The sequence below is a fragment of the Carya illinoinensis genome, chromosome 3 (genome assembly GCF_018687715.1).
Source record: "Carya illinoinensis cultivar Pawnee chromosome 3, C.illinoinensisPawnee_v1, whole genome shotgun sequence".
NCBI classification, from domain to species: Eukaryota; Viridiplantae; Streptophyta; class Magnoliopsida; order Fagales; family Juglandaceae; genus Carya; species Carya illinoinensis.
Window position 1 is genome coordinate 24803265 of NC_056754.1, and position 21712 is coordinate 24824976.

Consider the following 21712-nt stretch of genomic DNA (forward strand, 5'->3'; position numbering starts at 1 on the left):
TTGATTGATACGAGTAGTACTTATAGTTTTATTGACCCATATGTAGCAAAGAATGCTAAATTGTCAATGATGTATACTCATTTGACAGTTAAGGTAGCAAATTGCGCCACCATCCCTTGCTTTGGTTACTGTAAGGTAGTCCTTGTTTATTTACAGAAGTTACAATTTATTGCTAATCTTTATTTTTTAACACTTGGTTGCTATGAGGTTGTATTAGGGGTTGATTAGCTTAGAAGCTTGGGCCAGTTTTGTGGAATTTCTCTGATTTAACCATGCAATTTTATCTTGGTGATATAACTGTTAAGTTACAGGGAATTCAAATACCCACTAGGAGTATCTCGGATAAGGACCATATCAAAAGACTAAAGAAGGGTTCGACTAGGTTTGTGGTTGTTGGTTGTGGATGGAATTAATGGAAATATCAAGGGTGAAATGTTGCACGATGTGAAGCGGGTTTTGGAGAGGTTTTAAGGAGTTTCTGCTGAATCTACTAAGTTATCCCCTCTTAGAAGTTTTGATCATATACAGCTGCATGAAGGGGCTAAACCTACTTGTGTAGGGCCCTATAGGTACCCTTATTATCAAAAGAAGGACATAGAGAGACTGGTGGCTGAAATGTTGCATAATGGGATTATAAGGAGCTGTCAAAGTCCTTACTCATCACCGATGTTGCTACTGTAAAATGTGGATGGCAATTGGAGAATGTGCATGGATTATTGTGCTCTTAATAAAGACACTATCAAAGATAAGTACCCAGTTTCCTATATTGATGAATTACTTGATGAGTTAGATGGAGCATTGATTTTTTCTAAACTTGACTTACGTTCACGATACCACCAAATCAAGATAAATCCTTATGACATCCCTAAAACTACCTTTAAGACCCATGAAGGTCACTACGAGTTTTTGGTAATGCATTTTGGGCTTACCAATACTCCTTCAACTTTCCAAAGATTGATGAATGAATTTCTTAGGCCATACTTAAGGAAGTTTGTGCTTATTTTCTTTGATGATATTTTAATTTACAGCAAGTCATTATCTGAGCATTTACAACATCTCACGCTGTATTGTAAGTCTTACAATCTCACAGATTTTTGCAAATGAATCAAGGTGTATTTTTGACAGCAAAGAAGTTAAGTATTTAGGACATTAATTTCCCAAGATGGAGTAAGAACCGATCCTCAAAAAATCACATCAATGCAAAATTGGCTAATTCCCAAGAACCTTAAGGCCTTAAGAGGTTTTTTAGCCCTCACTAAGTATTATAGAAAGTTTGTCAAGAGATATGGAGCTATTGTAGCCCCTCTCACATCTCTCTTGAAGAAGAACCCCTTTGTTTGGACAGAAAAGGCACATATGGCTTTTGACAAACTTAAGGAAACTATGATGAGCCCTCCAGCATTAAGGTAACTTAATTTTTCTAAAACTTTTTGTTGAACCCAAGGTTTTAAGATTTGTGTAATTATATATCTACACATGAATTTTGATGATAACAAATGAATTCAAAGAATAAAGAAGTCTCAAACTCAAGTTGTCTACACAATGGAGTCAAGCACATCAAGGAAACAAGCATGAGCAAGAAGGGAACAAGTTCACATTAAAGTTATAGAGTAATGTTGTAAATCTCTTTAAAATTCGAAATTAGGATTAATGCTCAAAATTAATATTTTATCATAAAGCATTAAAATACATTTTCCACATGTACATGAATATTTTTGAAAATTAAATTTGAAAATTTCGAAAGATGATTGATTATCATCTTTTACATGTGCATGCCTTGATTAAAGGGTTAAATTTTGAAAATATTAAAGATGATTGATTGTCATCTTTCACATGTGCATGTTTTATTTAAATATTTTCAAAAGTGATTGATGCTTTTTTTGACTTATGCAAAAGGTAGATGATTTTGTTTGAAAATTTTGAAAAGTAAAGTGTGCTCCTTTTGTCATATACAAGAAGTAAAAGATTAGGTTTGAATTTTTTGAAAAGGAAAGTGTACTCCTTTTGTCATATGCAAAAAGTAAAAGATTAGGTTTGAATTTTTTGAAAAGGAAAGTGTGCTCCTTTTATCATATGCAAAAAGTAAAAGATTATGTTTGAATTTTTTGAAAAGGAAAGTGTACTCTTTTTGTCATATGCAAAAAGTAAAAGATTAGGTTTGAATTTTTTGAAAATGAAAGTGTGCTCTTTTTGTCATATGTGCTCCTTTTGTCATATGCAAAAAGTAAAAGATTATGTTTGAATTTTTTGAAAAGGAAAGTGTGCTCCTTTTGTCATATGCCAAAAGTAAAAGATTAGGTTTGATTTTTTTGAAAAAGTAAATGATGTTGTCTTTGACATGTGAATCTTTTTAAATTTGAATATGAAATCTCATATACCTATAAATATATCATTTGAGAGTTTCACATTAACAACACCAGGAGCATACAACATTCATTCAAAGTTTTCATTCTCTCTTCTCTAAGCATTGAGCCTTAATCCTTATTCATTTTGAGAGATATAGTTTGCGCTGTATTGTTCGTATTTCACTCGTTGATGAGTGTTTTCTGATAACCTACCCACTATCAGCTCTTGTATCAGAAAAAATGTATTTATAACCCTTGTGCGTGTAGAAAGTATTCTACACGGGGAATAATTGAATCACCACGTGTAAAGTGATTGTAAGTGTAGAGGGTATTCTACACGGATCCTTTGTAGCGATATTGTTCAAAGGTGTAATAGATTTCTATTTTCACTTGAAGGAGGTTGAATAGTGAATTTGAAAATTCTCAAGAAGTAGCTTGAGGCGAGGACGTAGGTAGTGGGGCTGAATCTCGTTAACATATTGAGTTTGCTTCTCTCTTACCCTTACTCTTTATATTTATTGTTATTTCATATTTTGTTTATATTTTATATTATATATTTGCTTTATAATTGTTATTTTTTTAATACAACTCAATTCACCCTCCCTCTTGTGTTAGTCATCTAGGTAACAATTGGTATCAGAGCTAAGAGCTCTATTATAAGATTAACTATCTTTTGAATTAAGATCTTATGGCTAACATTTCAGTTTCATTTGGTGAAAGTCAATCTAGCAGTCGGCCTCTACTCTTTTGTGGAGATAACTACTCATTCTGGAAAGTTAGAATGAGAATATTCCTTCAGGCTCAAGGTCGAGAAATCTGGAAATGTATTGTAAATGGACCTTATATTCCAACAAAAGTGGTTGATGGAGTAAAAGTCAAAAAGGAAGAAGAAGAGTTTGATCGTGAAGATGATAGACTTTATACTTTGAATTTAACTGCTATGAATTTATTATTAAATGCTCTCAATGGAAATGAGTTTAATAGAATAATGACTTGTGCTACGGCAAAAGAAATTTGGGATAATTTGGAAGTTACTTATGAAGGAACTTCGCAAGTCAAGGAATCAAAAATTTATATTCTTACTTATGAATATGAAATGTTTAAGATGAATGATGATGAATCTATTTCTAGTATGTATACTCATTTTACTAACATCATAAACAGCTTGACAGCTCTTGGCAAAATTTATTCCAAGGTGAAGATAGTAAGAAAAATTCTCAACTCTCTACCAAAACGCTGGGAATAAAAAATTACAGCGATTCTTGAAGCTAGAGACCTCAAGAAGCTCGAAGTGAATGAACTCATCGGGTCACTTATCACCCATGAGTACACATTGAAAAGAGGAGAAGAAGAAGGAAAGCCAAAGAAGAGCTTGGCACTTAAAGTTGTTCCTCATGAAAGTGAAAGTGATGAAGATGAGGAAAATGAAGACAAAGATGAAGAAGTTGCAATGATAACAAGAAGAATTCAAAGGTTCTTAAAGAAAAATAAAATTCCTCCGAGAAAATCATTCAAAAAGTTTTCCAAGAAAGATTCAGGTAAAAATGACACTTTAATTTGTTATAAATGCAATAACCCTGGTCATATTAAGCCAGATTGTCCTCTGCTAAAGAAAGATCGAAACAAGGGCAAGAAAGCAGTGAAAGCTACATGGGATGATGATTCAAGTAGTTCAGATAGTGAAGCAAGCAATGGAGAATCAACAAATCTTTGTCTTATGGTTAAAGATGACATTGAGTTAACAAATCTTGATAATATTGAAGATCCTTCATATGAAGAATTGCAAAATATTTTAGAAGAGGTTTATGAGGAATTTGAAAAATTGGGTATCAAATATACTGCTTTGAAAAAGAAAATTTTTTCTTTAACAAATGAAATTGATATTTTAAGAAAAGAAAGTATCATTTTGAAAGATGAAAATCTTGAATTGAAGAAGAAAAAAACCGATTTAGAAAATATTATTGAAAACTTTACGAATGGAAAAAGAAATTTTGAAAAACTTCTTGGTAGTCAAAAATGTGTTTTTGACAAGGCAGATTTAGGATATATGCCAAAACAAAAATACAAACCTTATAAAAATTTCTTTGATAATCCTTCTATATCAAAGACCAATAATCAAAATTCTTTTCATAAAAATAATTTTGTCAGAAAAAAATATTATTATAATCATTCAAGTTCTTCATATATGTCACATGCTATTTGCAATTTCTGTAATAGAAATAGTCATAATTATTATACTTGTCCTATTAGAAGAAATCATACAATAACTATTAGGGCTATATGGGTACTTAAAAATCTTGTTTCTTCTAATACTAATAAATAAAGGACCCAAAGAACTTGGGTACCAAGAAAAATTATTTTAATTGTTTTTATAGGTATGCATGAAGTCATCCACAAGCAAAAATAAGTGGTTTTTAGATAGTGGATGTTCAAGATATATGACGGGAGACAAGACTAAGTTCTTTGATCTTAGATCTAAAGAAGAAGGACATGTGACATTTGGAGACAACCCGAAAGGGAAAATCGTGGGAATAGGTAAAATTGGTAATGAATCTTCTTTCATAATTGAAGATGTTCTACTTGTTGAAAGTCTAAAACATAATCTTTTGAGCCTAAGTCAATTATGTGATAAAGGATTTACAATTACTTTCAAAATGGATAAGTACATTATTTTGAATGATCATGATTGTAATATTTGTTTTATTATTTTTAGAAACAATAATGTTTATACAATCGATTTTGAAGAAATTACCCCACAATATGCTATTTGCTTTTCAGCTCAAAATGAAACTAGTTGACTATGACATAGAAGATTAGGTCATGCCAACATGGAACTTATTTCCAAACTTTCAAAAAATGATCTTGTGAGAGGTTTACCAAAAACAAATTTTCTTAAAGACAAAATTTGTGATGCATGCCAATTTGGTAAACAAACAAAAACTTCTTTTAAAACTAAGAAACATATTTCCACTACTATACCATTGCAACTGATACACATGGATCTTTTTGGACCAAATAGAGTTGCAAGTCTAGGAGAAAAATATTATGCATTTGTTATTGTTGATGATTTCTTTAGATATACTTGGGTCATCTTTCTTGCTCATAAAGATGAGGCACATAATGCCTTTACCAAGTTATGCAAGAGAATTCAAAATGAAAAAGGCTATACTATTTCAAGTATCTAAAGTGATAGGGGAAAAGAGTTTGTTAATAAAAATATTGAAATATTTTGTGATGAAAATGGTTTTGTGCATAATTTTTCTGCTCATCGAACTCCTCAACAAAATAGGGTAGTAGAGAGGAAAAATAGATCTCTTCAAAAAATGGTAAGAACAATGCTCAATGAGAACAATTTGCCTAGTTATTTTTGGGCCGAAGCGGTAAGTACTGCATGTTATGTTTTAAATAAAGTTATGCTAAGGTCTAAATTAGATAAAACCCCCTATAAGCTTTGGAATGAGAAAAAGCCCAAAATTGGTTACTTTCATGTATTTGGATGCAAATGTTTTATTTTGAATGACAGAGATAATTTAGGCAAGTTTGATGCAAAATCTGATAAATGTATCTTTATTGGGTATTTTACTAATAGTAAAGCTTATAGAGTATTCAATAAAAGGACTTTGACTGTACAAGAATCTATGTATGTAGTATTTGATGAATCTAATTCTCCACTTTTTAAGAAATCTATTGATGAAGAAACAGGAGGTATAAATAATACGGAAAGTCTCAATCTCAACAAAGAGAAAACAATAGAGGAAGTTCAACATGGAGCCATCAGGAAAGATCATCAAAATTTAATACAAGATGCAACCAAACAGTGGAAATTTGTGAAAGATCATCCAGTAAAACAAATTTTGAAAGAACCTTCACGAGGTATAAGTACTCGATCATCTCTTAGAAATATTTGCAATCATACTGCTTTTCTATCTCAAATTGAACTCAAAAATATTGATGATGCACTTCTTGATGAATCTTGGATTCTAGCTATGCAAGAAGAGTTGAATCAATTTGAAAGAAATGATGTTTGAACACTTGTTCCTAAACCCAAAAATCATACTATTATTGGAACAAAATGGGTTTTTAGAAACAAGAAAGATGAGTCCGGAGTCATTACTAGAAATAAGGTTCGACTTGTAGCCCAAGGTTTTAATCAAGAAGAAGGAATCGATTATGATGAGACATATGCACCTGTCGCAAGATTAAAAGCTATTCGAATGCTACTTGCATATGCTTGTTATAAAGATTTCAAACTTTTTCAAATGGATGTTAAAAGTACTTTCTTAAATGGTTTTATAAATGAAGAGGCATATGTTGAGCGACCTCCAGTTTTTGAAAATCATATTTCTCCAAATCATATTTTCAAACTCACAAAAGCACTATATGGATTTAAACAAGCTCCTAGAGCTTGGTACGAGAGACTTAGTGGTTTCTTGATTGAACAAGGTTTTTCAAAAAGAAAAATCGACACGACTCTTTTCATTAAATATGAAAATGATGATATTCTTTTGATTCAAATTTATGTTGATGATATAATATTCGGTGCTACTAATAAAAATATGTGTCAAGTTTTTGCTAAGACTATGCATGAAGAATTTGAGATGAGGATGATGGGAGAACTTACATTCTTTCTCGGATTGCAAATTAAGCAAGTAAAAAGTGAAATATTCATCAATCAATCAAAATATATTAAGGAATTACTGAAGAAGTTTGGGATAGAATATACTAAAGAAATTGGAATACCAATGAGCCCATCAACTAAACTTGATAAAGATGAATCCGGTAAGCCAGTTGACTCGAAGATATATCGAGGTATGATTGGTAGCTTATTATATTTAACAGCTAGTAGACCAGATATTATGTTTAGTATGTGCTTATGTGCACGCTTTCAATCATCTCCAAAAGAATCACATTTAATTGCAGTTAAGTGCATTCTTAGATATTTTAGTGGTACAATTAACCTAGGATTATGGTACGCTAAGCACACATCTTTCGATCTAATCAGCTACACAGATGTAGATTATGCTGGCTGTAAAATAGATCGAAAAAGCACTAGTGGAGCATGCCATTTCTTAGGTCATGCAGTAATTTCCTGATTTAGTAAAAAACAAAATTCTGTTACACTATCTACTGCTGAGGCAGAATATGTTGCTACGAGTAGTTGTTCTGCTCAAGTTCTCTACATGAAGCAACAACTTGGAGATTTTAAACTCATGTATAACCACATTTCAATCAAATGTGATAATACAAGTGCTATAAATCTTTCAAAGAACCCAATACAATATTCTAGAACTAAGCATATTGAAATAAGATATCATTTTCTTCGAGATCATGTGCAGAAAGGCAATATAGTACTAGAATTCACAAACACACACGATTAGTTAGCAGATATTTTCACAAAACCTTTACCAGAAGATAGATTATGTATGATCAGAAGAGAAATAGGTATTATGCATGCTATGAATATCTCTTAAAAGATAGACCAGAGTCAATAAAAATAAAGATAAATTTTTTAAATACTTTTACATAAACTTGAGATTCTTAGCCTCATGTTTGAGACGCTCATTCTCTTCATACAATATCATGTCATTCTTATCCATGGGAACCGACAAGCAGAATGAAGAATATAATAAAGATTTCAACTGTTTATTCTTCTGCTGAATGATTCATTCCCTTGTGTGAGACTCTTGAACAATTCGTTGAAATACAACAATTTGTTCTTTGAACTTTTCAACTTCATGATTTTTGACTTGTAGCCGCTGGGAAAAAGCAACAATAGAGGAAGAGTAGCGAGTCCTAAGACTCACCAAGTCATAAATAACATCAGAATCTGACTTATTAGTCAGATTATTATTTTCTTGCTGCAACATGGCACCAATGACAGCTGCAGAAAAGACAGGAGGTTGAGATGCAGAATGCCTCATGGATGGATCTAGAGAAATGTTAAAAGAATAAGCCATTGAGAAAAGAATAGAAAGCTTAAAACGAGAATGTTGAAAGAATGCAGATGAGTTATAGAGATGAGAAGAAAACTTGATGCGGATTGGATGAACTTCAGGACTGATTTTATAGAGATAGCATAAAGAACAAGACATGCTATCATCCAAGTCAAAGAGCAATGTATTTTTTCTCGATCGGTAAAAATGACATTTTTTTAGAAACTCAGAGCCTTCAATCTCGTTTGTCAACAGCATTAGGCGCCTTTTTTTCAAATCTCCAGCCACACTTGTCGGGTCACGGACGGATCTAATTTTTTTTCAACTATCTACAGTATCTACTAACGCACCGTTTTCTTCAGTATATTTACTTGTTCTGGATCCTTTTTAATGATGCCAAAAGGGAGATAAGTGTTAAACTAGAACATTAACATTGTTTGAATTGCTAAACTTATTATATATGCTTGGAATTATATTTATATTTTTACTTGAAAAACTAACGCACATTCTTAGGGGGAGTTTAAGTATCAATACAGGTTTCAGGTTTTATCAAGTATTTGTCATCATCAAAAAATGGGAGATTGTTGAACCCAAAGTTTCAAGATTTATGTAATTATATATCTACACATGAATTTTGATGATAACAAATGAATTCAAAGAATAAAGAAGTCTCAAACTCAAGTTGTCTACACAATGGAGTCAAGCACATCAAGGAAACAAGCATGAGAAAGAAGGGAACAAGTTCATATTAAAGTTATAGAGTAATGTTGTAAATCTCTTCAAAATTCAAAATTAGGATTAATGTTCAAAATTAATATTTTATCATAAAGCATTAAAATACATTTTCTACATGTGCATGAATACTTTTGAAAATTAAATTTAAAAATTTTGAAAGATGATTGATTGTCATCTTTTACATGTGCATGCCTTGATTAAAGGGTTAAAATTTGAAAATATTAAAAATGATTGATTGTCATCTTTCACATGTGCATGTTTTATTTGAATATTTTCAAAAGTGATTGATACTTTTTTTGACTTATGTAAAAGGTAGATGATTTTGTTTGAAAAATTTAAAAAGTAAAGTGTGCTCCTTTTGTCATATACAAAAAGTAAAAGATTAGGTTTAAATTTTTTGAAAAGGAAAGTGTGCTCCTTTTGTCATATGCAAAAAGTAAAAGATTAGGTTTGAATTTTTTGAAAAGGAAAGTGTGCTCCTTTTGTCATATGCAAAATATAAAAGATTATGTTTAAATTTTTTGAAAAGAAAAGTGTGCTCCTTTTGTCATATGCCAAAAGTAAAAGATTAGGTTTGATTTTTTTGAAAAAGAGAATGATGTTGTCTTTGACATGTGAATCTTTTTAAATTTGAATATGAAGTCTTATATGTCTATAAATAGATCATTTGAGAGCTTCACATTAACAACACCAAGAGTATACAACATTCATTCAAAACTTTCATTATTTCTTTTCTAAACATTGAGCCTTAATTTTTGTTCATTTTGAGAGATATAGTTTGCGCTGTATTGTTCTTATTTCACTTATTGATGAGTGTTTTCTGATAACCTACCCACTATCAGCTCTTGTATCAGAAAAAAGGTATGTATAACCCTTGTGCGTGTAGAAAGTATTCTACATGGAGAATAGTTGAATACTTGAATCACCACGTGTAAGGTGATTGCAAGTATAGAGGGTGTTCTACACGGATCCTTTATAATGGTGTTGTTCAAAGGTATAATAGGTTTCTATCTCCACCTGAAAGAGTTTGAATAGTGAATTTGGGAATCCTCAATGGGTACCTTGAGGCGAGGACGTAGGCAGTGGGGCCGAACCTCGTTAACATACTGAGTTTGCTTTTCTCTTACCCTTACTCTTTATATTTATTATTATTTCATATTTTGTTTATATTTTATATTATATAGTTGATTTATAATTGTTATTTTATTAATACAACTCAATTCACCTCCCCTCTTGTGTTAGTCATCTGGGCAACACTTTTATTGTGGAATGTGATGCATCAAGGGAAGCTTTAGGAGCAATTATAATATAGGAAAGGTAGCCAATTGCATATCTCAGCCAAGTACTTAGGGGTAAGAATATGAACATATCTACTTATGAGAAAGAATTATTGACATTAGTTATGGTTGTACGAAAATGGAGTCACTATCTATTAGGACTAGGGGTATAACCGGCTTGGTTTTGGATAAAATTTAGGAACTAACTGGTATATTCTAGTTTCGCATTTTTCAAAATTGATTACGTACTGGTTACACTCCTAAATCAGTATTCCGGTTTTACCTATTTTCGATCTAGTTCGGTTTGATTTTTCGGTTTTAATGTACTATATTATATATATATATATAATATAATACTATAGTGATAATATATTGTAGTATATTATAATATATATTATAATTTTATTATAAACTATAGTGATATATTATAGAATATTATAATATATAGTGATATAATATTAATATAACTATTAATATGCACTATATAATATTAGTATAACTATTAATACAATAAACAAAATGATATAAGATTTTAAAATTTAATATTATATTAATTAGTAATTTATCATATAATAAAAAACTATTTTATATATAATTATATATTATATATATAATTAGAAAAAATTAAAATATACATATATATATAAACCGGTCCAGTCCAGTTTTAGAAAAAGAAAAATTAGAACCGAATCGATTTTGACCGGTTTTAAGAAAAATAAAACAGGTACCAGACCAAACCAAACTCAGAACTGGACTGATCCCATCGGTTTGGTCCGATCCAGTTTACCAGTTCACCAATTATTTTTTACACCCCTACTTAGGACAAACTTTCAAGGTTTGCACTGATCAGCAAGCTTGGAAATATTTGTTAGAATAAAATGGGGACTCGAGCCCAGCAGAAATGGGTATTGAAGTTGCTCGGGTATGATTTTCAATAGAGTGCAAAAGTGGTAAAACCAACACTATAGCAAATGCTCTTTCCAGAATACACTCACCAAACCAACTCGAAACCATCCCTACCACCAATCTACCAAACACCACTAACAACCAGCCACACAACTTCATCACAAACCAAACCAACAACTAACCACACAACTTCATCACAGAAAAAACCAAACAACCAACCATGCAACCTCAAGCAATTAGTATATTGCAAACACAGTGGATAGAAAAGTTAAAGAAGGCTTACCCCCAAGACCCCAGTTGTAGTAGCTAATAAGCCACTAGCATTAGGGGATCTTGGACTCATCTCGTTATCAAGTCTGGAATGATTTACTCTTCTACAAAGGGAGGCTTCATCTCGACACCATGGTACCATTCTAGAAATAGATCTTGTAGCAATTACACAATAGTCCATTAGGAGACCACATAGGGATGCATAAAACACATGCTAGAATAAAAAGGGAGTTTTTCTGGCCTGGATTAAGAAGTGATGTCCGAGCATTTGTGCGAGAATGTGATGCATGCCAAAGGAATAAGGTTGATACCATCCATCATGTGGAGTTGCTTCATCCTTTGCCAATTCCTTCAAAGAATTAGGATGATATTAGTATGGATTTTATTGAAGGGTTACCACACTCAGGTCGAAAGACTGTCATAATGGTGGTAATAGACAGATTGAGTAAGTATGCACACTTTATGACTCTAAATCATACACAGCCTTACTGTTGCTAGGGTTTTCATAGAGAACATATTCAAGCTACACGAATTCCTACAAACAATAGTTAGTGATCTCTCATCCAGTATTTACTAGCAATTTCTAGAAGGAAATGTAAAGAATAAGTGGCACAGAAGTATTACTCAGGACAAAAGATTGGACATTGTGGTTATCTTTGGCAATGTATTCTTAAAACACTACTCATTCTACTATAAATATCTCACTGTATGAAGTAGTGTATGGACAACCTCCTTCCCGTATGTTGCAATATGAGCCGGGATCAACAAGAGTACAAGCCATAGATTAAGAGCTTCGAAGCAGATATTTCATTGCTGCCTTGGTTCGCGAAAACCTGCGAGAAGCACAAGTCAAAATGAAATTTTTTACAAATAAAAAAAGGACATACTGAGAGTACAAGGAAGAAGAGTGGGTTTCCCTTAGGTTGTGACCCTACCGACAGATGTCTGTAGCGATGAGAAGCAACCTCGAGATTGCTCCAAAATATTATGGGTCCATTCAAGATTCTGTGTCGAATTGGAAAAGTTGCTTATGAACTTGAGCTGCCCACAAATTCACTAATTTACCCCTTTTTCATGCTTCTTGCTTAAAAAGGCAGTTAGGAGTGGGAGTGGTACTCTTGCCATCTCTTTTGATTGTGACCCAAGAAGGAACCCTTGTACCGGAACCAGAGAAGGTGCTGCGACAAAGGCTTTTAAGGAAAGGGAATCGAGATGGATTAGAGGTTTTAGGTCACTAGAAGGGAACCATGGAAATGGACACAACTTGGAAAGATTTGGAAACTCTAAAAAGGTGCTGCCTAGACCTTGTGGGCTAGGTCTTCTAAGGAAGGGGATCTCTATTATGTGTGGCGGCTGAAGAAGAACAAAAGGACTTAGTGAATATCCAAGTATTGTCTAGGGTTAGAGTTACGTTGTCTTTTGTTTAAGTTAAGGGGTATTTTATCTTGTTTATTTTCTTATAAGGCTTGACCGAGTCTTCTATAGTGGGCTAATTGTTTTAAATGGGTTATGGTGAACGTGGGCCATCTTGTGGGCTGTTGTAACCGTATCCTGTAGTGGGTCAGTTTGTATTCCTTTGTTTAAAGTTATGTAAGTAAATCAATGAAGTCAATGAGTTTCATCCAACATTTGCGTAATTGTGGAGGCTATAGGCACCTTGAATTGCCTACTTATTTTACATTTACAGTTTATATAATTTACATAAATCATGACAACTTAATTTTTGAGTGGCAGATATCATTTTGGCGTTTTACCTTATTTGTATTTCTTATTAGTTTATACTTTCCTGAAAAGACATCCACATATTTTTGCTTTTCTTATCCTATACACAAAATTAAGATTGACAAATTCTAATGAAAATGGCAATGAGAAAGTAGAGGAAAGAAATATAGCCAAAATTTAACATAGAAAAGCACGCACAAATTCTCTATGGTGAGGCTTAATTTTTTTAGTGGTAGAAATCGATGTGTTTTTTAGGGAGAAGGGAACACACAAAACGAAAAAATTTGGAATGAGAAGGGAGAAGACCATCGAATAGAAGGAGAAGAGGGTAAAAATAGTATATTTTGACTTTAAATGAAACATACCGTTTCATTAAAGGAGAAGACCATGCATGGTTCATCTCAGTGCCAAGCTTCAATTAAAACATACAGTTTTATTTAAATAATGTGGAGATTATCCAGTGATTGCACAGGCCGGTTGAACAAAGCTTTTTTCTTTATATATTAACAAAGACAATCATACGGAACTGACTACAATCAGAAAAATGGTGAAATGGGTTCCTTTGCAACATCCATCACGAGTTGCACATCTTTGCACCGCATATCAAAGTCAAACCAGCAAATGCAACCATCCTATTTCATTAAACGTTCCGAATAAGAACATAAAATCTTAAGGATTCATTGACTTACTCTTTGTTTAATGAGTAGTGCTATATATATTTACACTTTACTCTTTGTTTAATTTACACTTTTACTTACAAGATTTATTTTCTTAATTTTCTTTTAAAATTGAAATTTTAAATTTTAAATTTCATAATTTTCAATCTATCAATACATGTGGAGAAGTAAAGTCAAATAGTCACAAAAGTTTCTCCTGGGTGAGGAATTGTTTGATTCATGCTAAGATGATTTTTTAAAGTACATTTAGCATTTTCCTTATTTAATTAATCTAAAAAGTGAGAACCTCAGCTAGCGTAAAGTCGAATAGTCACAAAAGTTTATCCTGGGTGAGGAATTGGACATGCTCAACCCAAGTCCGAGTCCCCAGAATAGAAGAGGCCACTCTATATTTTCAATTCATCGTGTTTCCAACTCTCTTAAGCACCCAAAAAAAGGAAGAAATTATGGAAGAAAAAGTTCCCAGAGGGAAACAGAGGGTGAGGGGGAGGGGTTAGAGTTTATGGGTTACCTCGCCGGAAGTGGCAACGAGGCCAGGACGTTTTGCGAGAGGCGATTCAGTTGTACTTTATAGAGCAGGACTTGGACTAGATTGTTTAGACTCGCCGGTTTAATAAAGCATTCCCTCCAAGGCCCATAACCCCAGAATTTAACCAAAATGGGCTCATACACATCAAACTTCATGCGCCTCCTTTCCTTAACCAAGCTGCTGTCCTCGCACGTCAACCAAGGCCATCATGAGCGTGCTCTTGCTGCTTTTCACCACATGCATGCCTCCCTGGCCCTTGCTCCCGATCCCCATGTCTTATCTCTCGTCCTTAAGTCTTGCTCAGCTATCCATCGCCCGCAACTTGGTACCTCCATCCATGCCCATGTTGCCAAATCCTCATTCCTGTCAAATCCATTTGTCGCTTGCGCTCTCGTCGACATGTATGGTAAATGCGTCTCAATTTACTCATCGCGCCAGCTGTTTGATGAAATCCCTAACAAAACTGTTGTCGTGTGGAATGCTATGATATCAATTTATACTCGTTGTAATTGTGTTCCTGATGCTTTGAGATTATTTGAAGTTATGGACGTTGCACCCAATGCGTCAACTTATAACTCCATCATAGCGGGTTCCGTAGGTTTGGCTGATGGGTCATTTAAGGCGATTCAGTTTTATCGGCGAATGAGAGAAATGGGGTTGAAGCCAGATCCGATTACGCTTCTTGCTTTGTTACCCGCTTGTGTTGCTTTAGCAGCATTGAATCTGATTAAGGAACTTCACAGCTATGCAATTAGGCATGATATTGACTCTCATACCCAGTTGAGTAGTGGCCTAGTGGAGGCCTACGGCAGATGTGGGTGTCTCGTACATGCTCAAAATGTGTTTGGAGGTATGAAGGAAAGAGATGTGGTTGCATGGAGCAGCTTGATATCAGCATACGCACTTCATGGGGAGGCCAGAATTGCGCTGGATATTTTTCAGCAGATGGAATTGGCTAGAGTAAAGCCTGATGACATAGCCTTTCTTGGTGTACTGAAAGCTTGTAGCCATGCGGGTTTAGCTGACGAAGCATTGGATTACTTTGCTCGAATGCGAACGGAATATGGCGTGGAAGCAAGTAGTGATCACTATTCATGCTTAGTGGATGTGTTGAGCAGAGCTGGGAGATTACACGAAGCATATCAGGTAATACTAGAAATGCCAGTTAAGGTGACTGCAAAAGCTTGGGGTGCTCTTTTGGGGGCATGTCGAACATATGGAGATTTTGAGCTAGCGGAGATTGCAGGAAAAGCTTTGTCTGAGATTGAACCCGATAATCCTGCCAACTATGTACTGTTGGGTGGCATATATGCCAGTCTAGGGAGACACGAGGAAGCAGAAAGGATGAGAAGAGAAATGAAGAAGAGGGGAGTGAAGGCTGCCCCTGGTAGTAGTTGGGTGGTGTATCAGGACTGATAAGAGTGACTTTTGAGCCTTTTTTTCCTCGACAAAGGAGGGATAAACGTCAGGGGCACACATCACTCTGGGCGGTCGGCTAAAGCTTCCATTTGATATTCACGTCGTGATAGAGAAACAGCTGCAATCAGAAATATGAAGATACAACTGAAATTACAACCTGTTCCTCTGACAGCAAATATGCCTGAGATATATTTGAACCTGTTTGTAAATATGCAATTCTTTACAGAAAAGATTTCCGTTTTGGTTGCAACTTGTCATCTCTCCTGAAATTTTCAAATATAAGCAACTTACGTCATTTACTTCATTCTAAGGTAAGGTTAAGAAGTAGAGGCCTTGCATCTCTACCTTTCACCCGCTAGGTTGCTTACTCTTTTCCTGCACTTACTATTGTGAGAGCGTTCGTGCTGATAGTATATGCACAAGTTGTTTGCATTTGTTCTTGTAACCATTTAATACGTTTTCTTTAACTTTTTTTTTAGGGGCACATCCCCGGAACCCCCTGTTTCATAGGGATCCTCTCCCCAAATCCCTCCGAACTGATAACCAACTTACGTCGGCATAAAGCAGATAACATTATTCAAAAGCTAATGATTGAAAGTAAAGTGCTTTAAGGGATTGTTCAACAATTTAACTCAGTTATCTTTTTTAATCGACTCGTTTAAGGGGGCATCTATTGTGTTTGAAGGCATTGAATGCATGTCTTTACTTTATGGCAAGACGTCTCCAAGTTTGATGGCCAGGTCGTGTGAAAACCACTTAAATCTTAATGTCTTGTGTAATTTTTAAACTTTATTTTTATCTTTTCTACTTGTTGGCCATCCAAAGATTTTGCTTGTCATAACATGTCAACCCCATGCATTGCAGGCTACCTACCAATTGTACAACCCATTTACCTCCATATTTCGACCAAGAAAACACCGTATCTGCAGGGGAAAAATATTTAATTCCAAAGAAAACTGCAAACATTGAATCTTCATCTGTTTGATTACGATGCTTTACTAGGTCCTACACAGTTGGCTATGAAAGGTTTATCACTGACTTCAAGTACTTGCTCTGCAGTTACCTGCTTGCAGATTTGTTCGTTGCGTTTCAGAAGGATTTGTGAAGTGTGTGGTCGAATTCCATATCTCACTCAATTAGATCAAATTACCTCCTCATTCTTCTGCTAACCAGTTTAGACAACTCAGACGAGTCGTTCAGGCTTCAATGTTGACAGTCTCATGGTCAAACTAAATGCAATCATTAGTTTAATAGTTTGCATGCTTTAGCGACCTCAAATAGCTCTACCAGGATATTACAGCCGGCTTACCTTAACATCGTGTAGGAAGCATTTTCTATGGGAAACACAAGACCCTTTTTGAGTTTTTTTCCGTCCATTGCTCGAGCCAATTTCCAGGTTAAATGCTTAAACGAGTATTTTTTTAAGTCCTTGCATGATTAATACTCAAATTCATAATATCCATGTACCACTCCAAACAATTGCAAGACAGAGTGAAGAACACGGTAATCTTAAGCCTTAACTCAGTTACAACCATGTGTATACTCTATGATAAAGAAATACATGAACTCAACACACATTTCAATTTTACAAGTTCCAACGCCCTTTGGATTCGCTGCAGATTGTAAAAGAGCGACAAGGGGCAGATCCAAGTCTATGCAGGGTGGACAGTTAATTGAAGACACAAAAACACTATTTAAAAACCTTCACGAGTGTTATGTTTGTCATGTGCAAAGAGATGCAAATCGTTCAGCTCATGTATTGGAAAAAAGTGCAGTAACATAAGACGGCTTTGCCAATATTACAACTCACAGTATCAGATGTATATATACTATCCTCAACACAGTCTGATCGAATAATATGCATCAAGGAAGATTATGTTACGCAATCCAATTTTCCTTTACTAATCACTTCTCAAATAAACACCAAGTCTAATTATCATAGTTTCAAGACATCATGGTTCCAACAATAAAACAACAACATGAAATGAAAGAAAAACAAATTTTAGCATCTTTATTTTCTCTCTTTCCACCCCTTTATTGTCGAACATATTGGGCTACACAATGGGGGAGGCCCTCCCCAAAACCCCATTTTACAGGACTTGATACCACTTACTAGAAAGGCCTCTGATATCCCCCTACTCTGAAAAGTGTGTGAATAAATGCACTATCACTGATCAATGGGAGTTTAACATACGTACCAGCAAGAGCACACCTTACACACTCCAACATGACAACAATATATATGAATCCAACAGCTGCCCAATAGTATAACCCAAACGTACCTTGGAAGTGTATAAGGGGCATTAGATTGCTTGAATTCACAACCACCATCAGCGCGGATTCTAATAAGAAGCCCATTGCTACGTGGAATCTCAAATAATGAGGCCACTTATTATTCCTCACCACTCCTAAGTATGCAAGGTAGAAATGTGCAAAGTTGAACCACCAAGGTAACCTCCTAACGGCTCCTGGGATATAATAATACAAACTCTCGAGGACTTCGTAGCGTTCAAGGAAAGGTAGGACATAAAATGCTGTGTCAGACATCTGCAAAGCTAAAAGATATGGAACACATGCCAAAATTCTATACCACCATTCCGGCTTCTCATTCATTATTGGAAGGCGATAACTGAATGGATTATTTTTGGATGCTCGCACGGGTGTTAGAGCTTTTCTTTGTCTTGGTAACACAGGAATTGCAGGTGACAGCCCAATTTGTTCCCCACCTAAAAGCTTAGATGATGCAGCAGAGTGTATGAATGACATTCCTGCAGATCATAAGATTAGGTATTAGAAACTATCAATAATCTTTCGAAGGTTCCACATTCAATGATAATCAATGATCTATATCACCACCAACATAGTTCTTTGGTTATGATATTTAGATGTGCCTTATTAGAACCATCACTTTTTTACCAGTCAGATATGATTATTGGAAGACATGAAAAATGTGGAATGAATTAGCCAGGTAAGCAACCCTCCCTCTCTCAATGAAGTAGCACTCCTGAAGGCAGATGGTAAAAGAAAGAACCAGGGGATAAAGCAAGAGATTGACAGGGTAGTCCGAAGCCAATTCCCCTTGCAAAATGATACTATTTCTCTTAATGGTTCCAAGACTAGTTTCTAATTTTCTGTACCCAATGAGCATTCTTATCTTTAAGGCTCAAAACTTATGCAGCGAAAGGAGGATGAGGAAAAGGGGAGGAGGCTAGAGAGAGGGAGAGTCTTTTTTATCAGCTACTGGCTTTTTGGGTTTAAAGAGAAAAGATTCAATCCAGACTTGACAGATTCCTTTGGGTCTAGCCTGCCTGATGCCTCATTAAGAACTCATTCATCATCAAAAGGAATTGGGCCTCCCCTTGATAATTGATTGACTCAGTTTGTCACACAGAGAGCTAAGAAGGATATGAATACACCTTTAGATCTGCATGCAACAACTGTACAACTGGCCAAGGGCTCATGTACCCTGCAGGTCTTGGAAAATCTTAATGGAATTGTATCTTTATACCTGGTAAAAACACCAACATTAGCACGAGAATAAATAATTTGGAAATCCATTATCCAGAGCAAGAGACCCTCTTATATCTTATTAGACCATCCTGCCCTATCCTAGAATTAGTTGGATTTCTATTGAAATTTGTCTGAAACCACAGAATGGAGGGATTTATGCAGACTCAAAAGCAGTTATGTCCTCTAAAAACAAATTCAGCCACTCTGTATGTGTCCACATTTTTCCTGCCTTGAGTATGAACTTTTATTAAACTGAGTAGAAATGAATAGATAACCCAAAAACACACAAACCATAAAAAAACGTGTATAAAAAATGCCAGCATCCTATGCAAGATGTAACATATAAATCAATAGCCAAATAATATGAATGGCAATACCAACTGTATGAACTCTATTCATTCTTTTTTTTTTTTTTTGATAAGTAAAAGGAAGGAATAATGAACTCTATTCATCTTTGCTGAACATCAAACTATACGATAGATTTATAACTCTTGGAGTATAGGTTGGTCATTGGCAATTAACATTAGAAGGAATGAAAGCATCCATCATGTAAAATGCTCATGCATATTACAACCGAGAGTAGATCTTTCGGATAATGAATGCAAATTTAATAATATGCTATCATGATATCAAGAGTGAAAACCATAACAAATGTCAAAATTTATTCAAAAAACAAAATGAAAAACTTTTGTTTCTAAATTAAGACAAGAAAAATTTAAACCACAATCTGTCAAACAACCTAAATTGCCTATATGTCTTCAAGATGTTTTTAAAATCTTCCCCCCACGCGCTATTGTATCAATCTGTCCAAACCCTCACAATTCTACAATATGTTCGATCTGCTTGATTTTAAAATTTATATCAACATATTAGCATTCCGTTTTAGTTACAAATTAAAAATCCAGAAAAACGAAAACGGCATGATGATTTTCAAAGTAAAAGGGCAAAATTTAGAAATTATATATGCTGATATGTTCTATATTTCTCTACACTGAAACTCGATTGCATCGTATTCTAATAGAGCGGATTTTAGTGCACGCTCAGGGGAAAAATTCAAATTTGTTGGGAATTTTTCAATATCGTCCAGTCAGTTTTACGAACAAAAATCTGCTCTAAGTAAATACACTGTTGTATAAATTCAAATATACTCCTTTATATGATCAACCAAAAAAGGCTTTTTGTTACTAAGTTTTCCAAAACGTCAACGGGATGTTAGAATACGATCTTAAGGACACCAATTATAATTGTGCGAACATGAGAAATGATACAAAATAGAAGAAAGTAAAATTATGTGGGGGCAAACCAAGCCATCTATAACTATTCTTTGAAGTCCTCATCATTCCTATATTTCTACCTACTAAACCTAACATATTTGTGAAAAGTGAAAACACCGGTTCTGCACCCAAAAAGAAAAGGGTAAAAAAAAAATTTGAAAGATAACAGAAGGGTAGAGAATCTTAACGGATTCCCTTTTTCTTTCCCTTCTGCGTTTGGTTTTTTCTAAAACTAAAGTAAAAAGTTAGAACGAAGCGCACCTAAAACGGAGGGAGGCAGAGAGGCCGGCGGGAGGGAGGAGAGGCCGACGCGGAGGATTGAAGAGGAGACGGGAGCTGCTTGCAGGGGGAGCGGCGCCTGCAGCCATAACAGACATGGCTGGTGGGTATCGAAAAGTCTAGAGACACCGACCGACTAGCTAGCACAGCTTGCTTCTCATGCAAGAATATAAAGACTACGAGATAGAGAATATATGTATATCCTGGGGACTGAAAAGCTATTTGAAAATATTTCTTCTTGGCCCCTTGATCGTTTGAGTTTTCCGGTACGTACCCCATTGAAGGCGGTAGAAGTTGGGTATAAAAATAAACTAAAAAACCGGAAACCGATTTGGCCCAGGCAGGTTGCTACTGTCCAGTTTGTTATTGGTAATGGATTTTTTATCTTTATATATATAATTATATCTTTTAAATATTAATTTTAATATGAAAAAAATTCTTACATTAAATTATATATTTTTTTTATCAAATAATAATAAAATAATAAAAAGAGAGAAGAGAAAAAAAAAAGCGAGAAAAAGAGAGAAAATATAAAATTGGGAAGAGAGAAAAAAATAATAAAATATAGTTTGAAAAAAGAAAAAGAGGTCTTCATTTTTGAATAAGAACTATAGATAGTTATTTATAATTATAGATATGAATAAATAAATGTAGACCATTTTAAGGGCATATTCTTTAAATTCAAAGATGAAGATGAAGATAAATAACCCATTACCAATACTCTAACTAGTATGGTTTAAAATCGGTTCTTTTATTTTAAAAATAAGTTAAATTTTATTTAGAATTAATTTTATATTTTTCAATACCAGACTGATTTACAAATTATATATATTTTA

At 34.3% G+C, this 21712-nt stretch overlaps 2 protein-coding genes across 2 annotated transcripts; one reads left to right on the plus strand and one right to left on the minus strand.

The window, feature by feature from the left end:
• The first annotated feature begins 14140 nt into the window (after window positions 1–14140).
• LOC122303917 (putative pentatricopeptide repeat-containing protein At1g03510) lies at window positions 14141–16169 on the plus strand. Its single transcript, XM_043115909.1, has one exon. The coding sequence runs from the start codon at window positions 14524–14526 to the stop codon at window positions 15808–15810; it is 1287 nt and encodes a 428-aa protein (XP_042971843.1). The 5' UTR covers window positions 14141–14523; the 3' UTR covers window positions 15811–16169.
• Window positions 16170–17691: 1522 nt separating this feature from the next.
• On the minus strand, window positions 17692–21102 carry LOC122303918 (protein TIC 20-IV, chloroplastic). Its single transcript, XM_043115910.1, has 3 exons — window positions 20859–21102; window positions 19230–19321; window positions 17692–18581 (listed from the first exon to the last, which is right to left on the minus strand). The coding sequence occupies exons 1-3, from the start codon at window positions 20972–20974 to the stop codon at window positions 17926–17928; spliced, it is 864 nt and encodes a 287-aa protein (XP_042971844.1). The 5' UTR covers window positions 20975–21102; the 3' UTR covers window positions 17692–17925.
• Between the last annotated feature and the right edge of the window lie 610 nt (window positions 21103–21712).

Coding starts and splice junctions, on each gene's coding strand:
- LOC122303918 (XM_043115910.1), bottom strand. CDS start 20,974: ATGTCTGTTATGGCTGCAGGCGCCGCTCCCCCTGCAAGCAGCTCCCGT. Junction 19,322..20,858: donor TCTGCCTCCCTCCGTTTTAG/GTGCGCTTCGTT, acceptor TGTTTTTACCAG/GTATAAAGATACAATTCCAT. Junction 18,582..19,229: donor TGTTGCATGCAGATCTAAAG/GTGTATTCATAT, acceptor TATGATCTGCAG/GAATGTCATTCATACACTCT.
- LOC122303917 (XM_043115909.1), top strand. CDS start 14,524: ATGGGCTCATACACATCAAACTTCATGCGCCTCCTTTCCTTAACCAAG.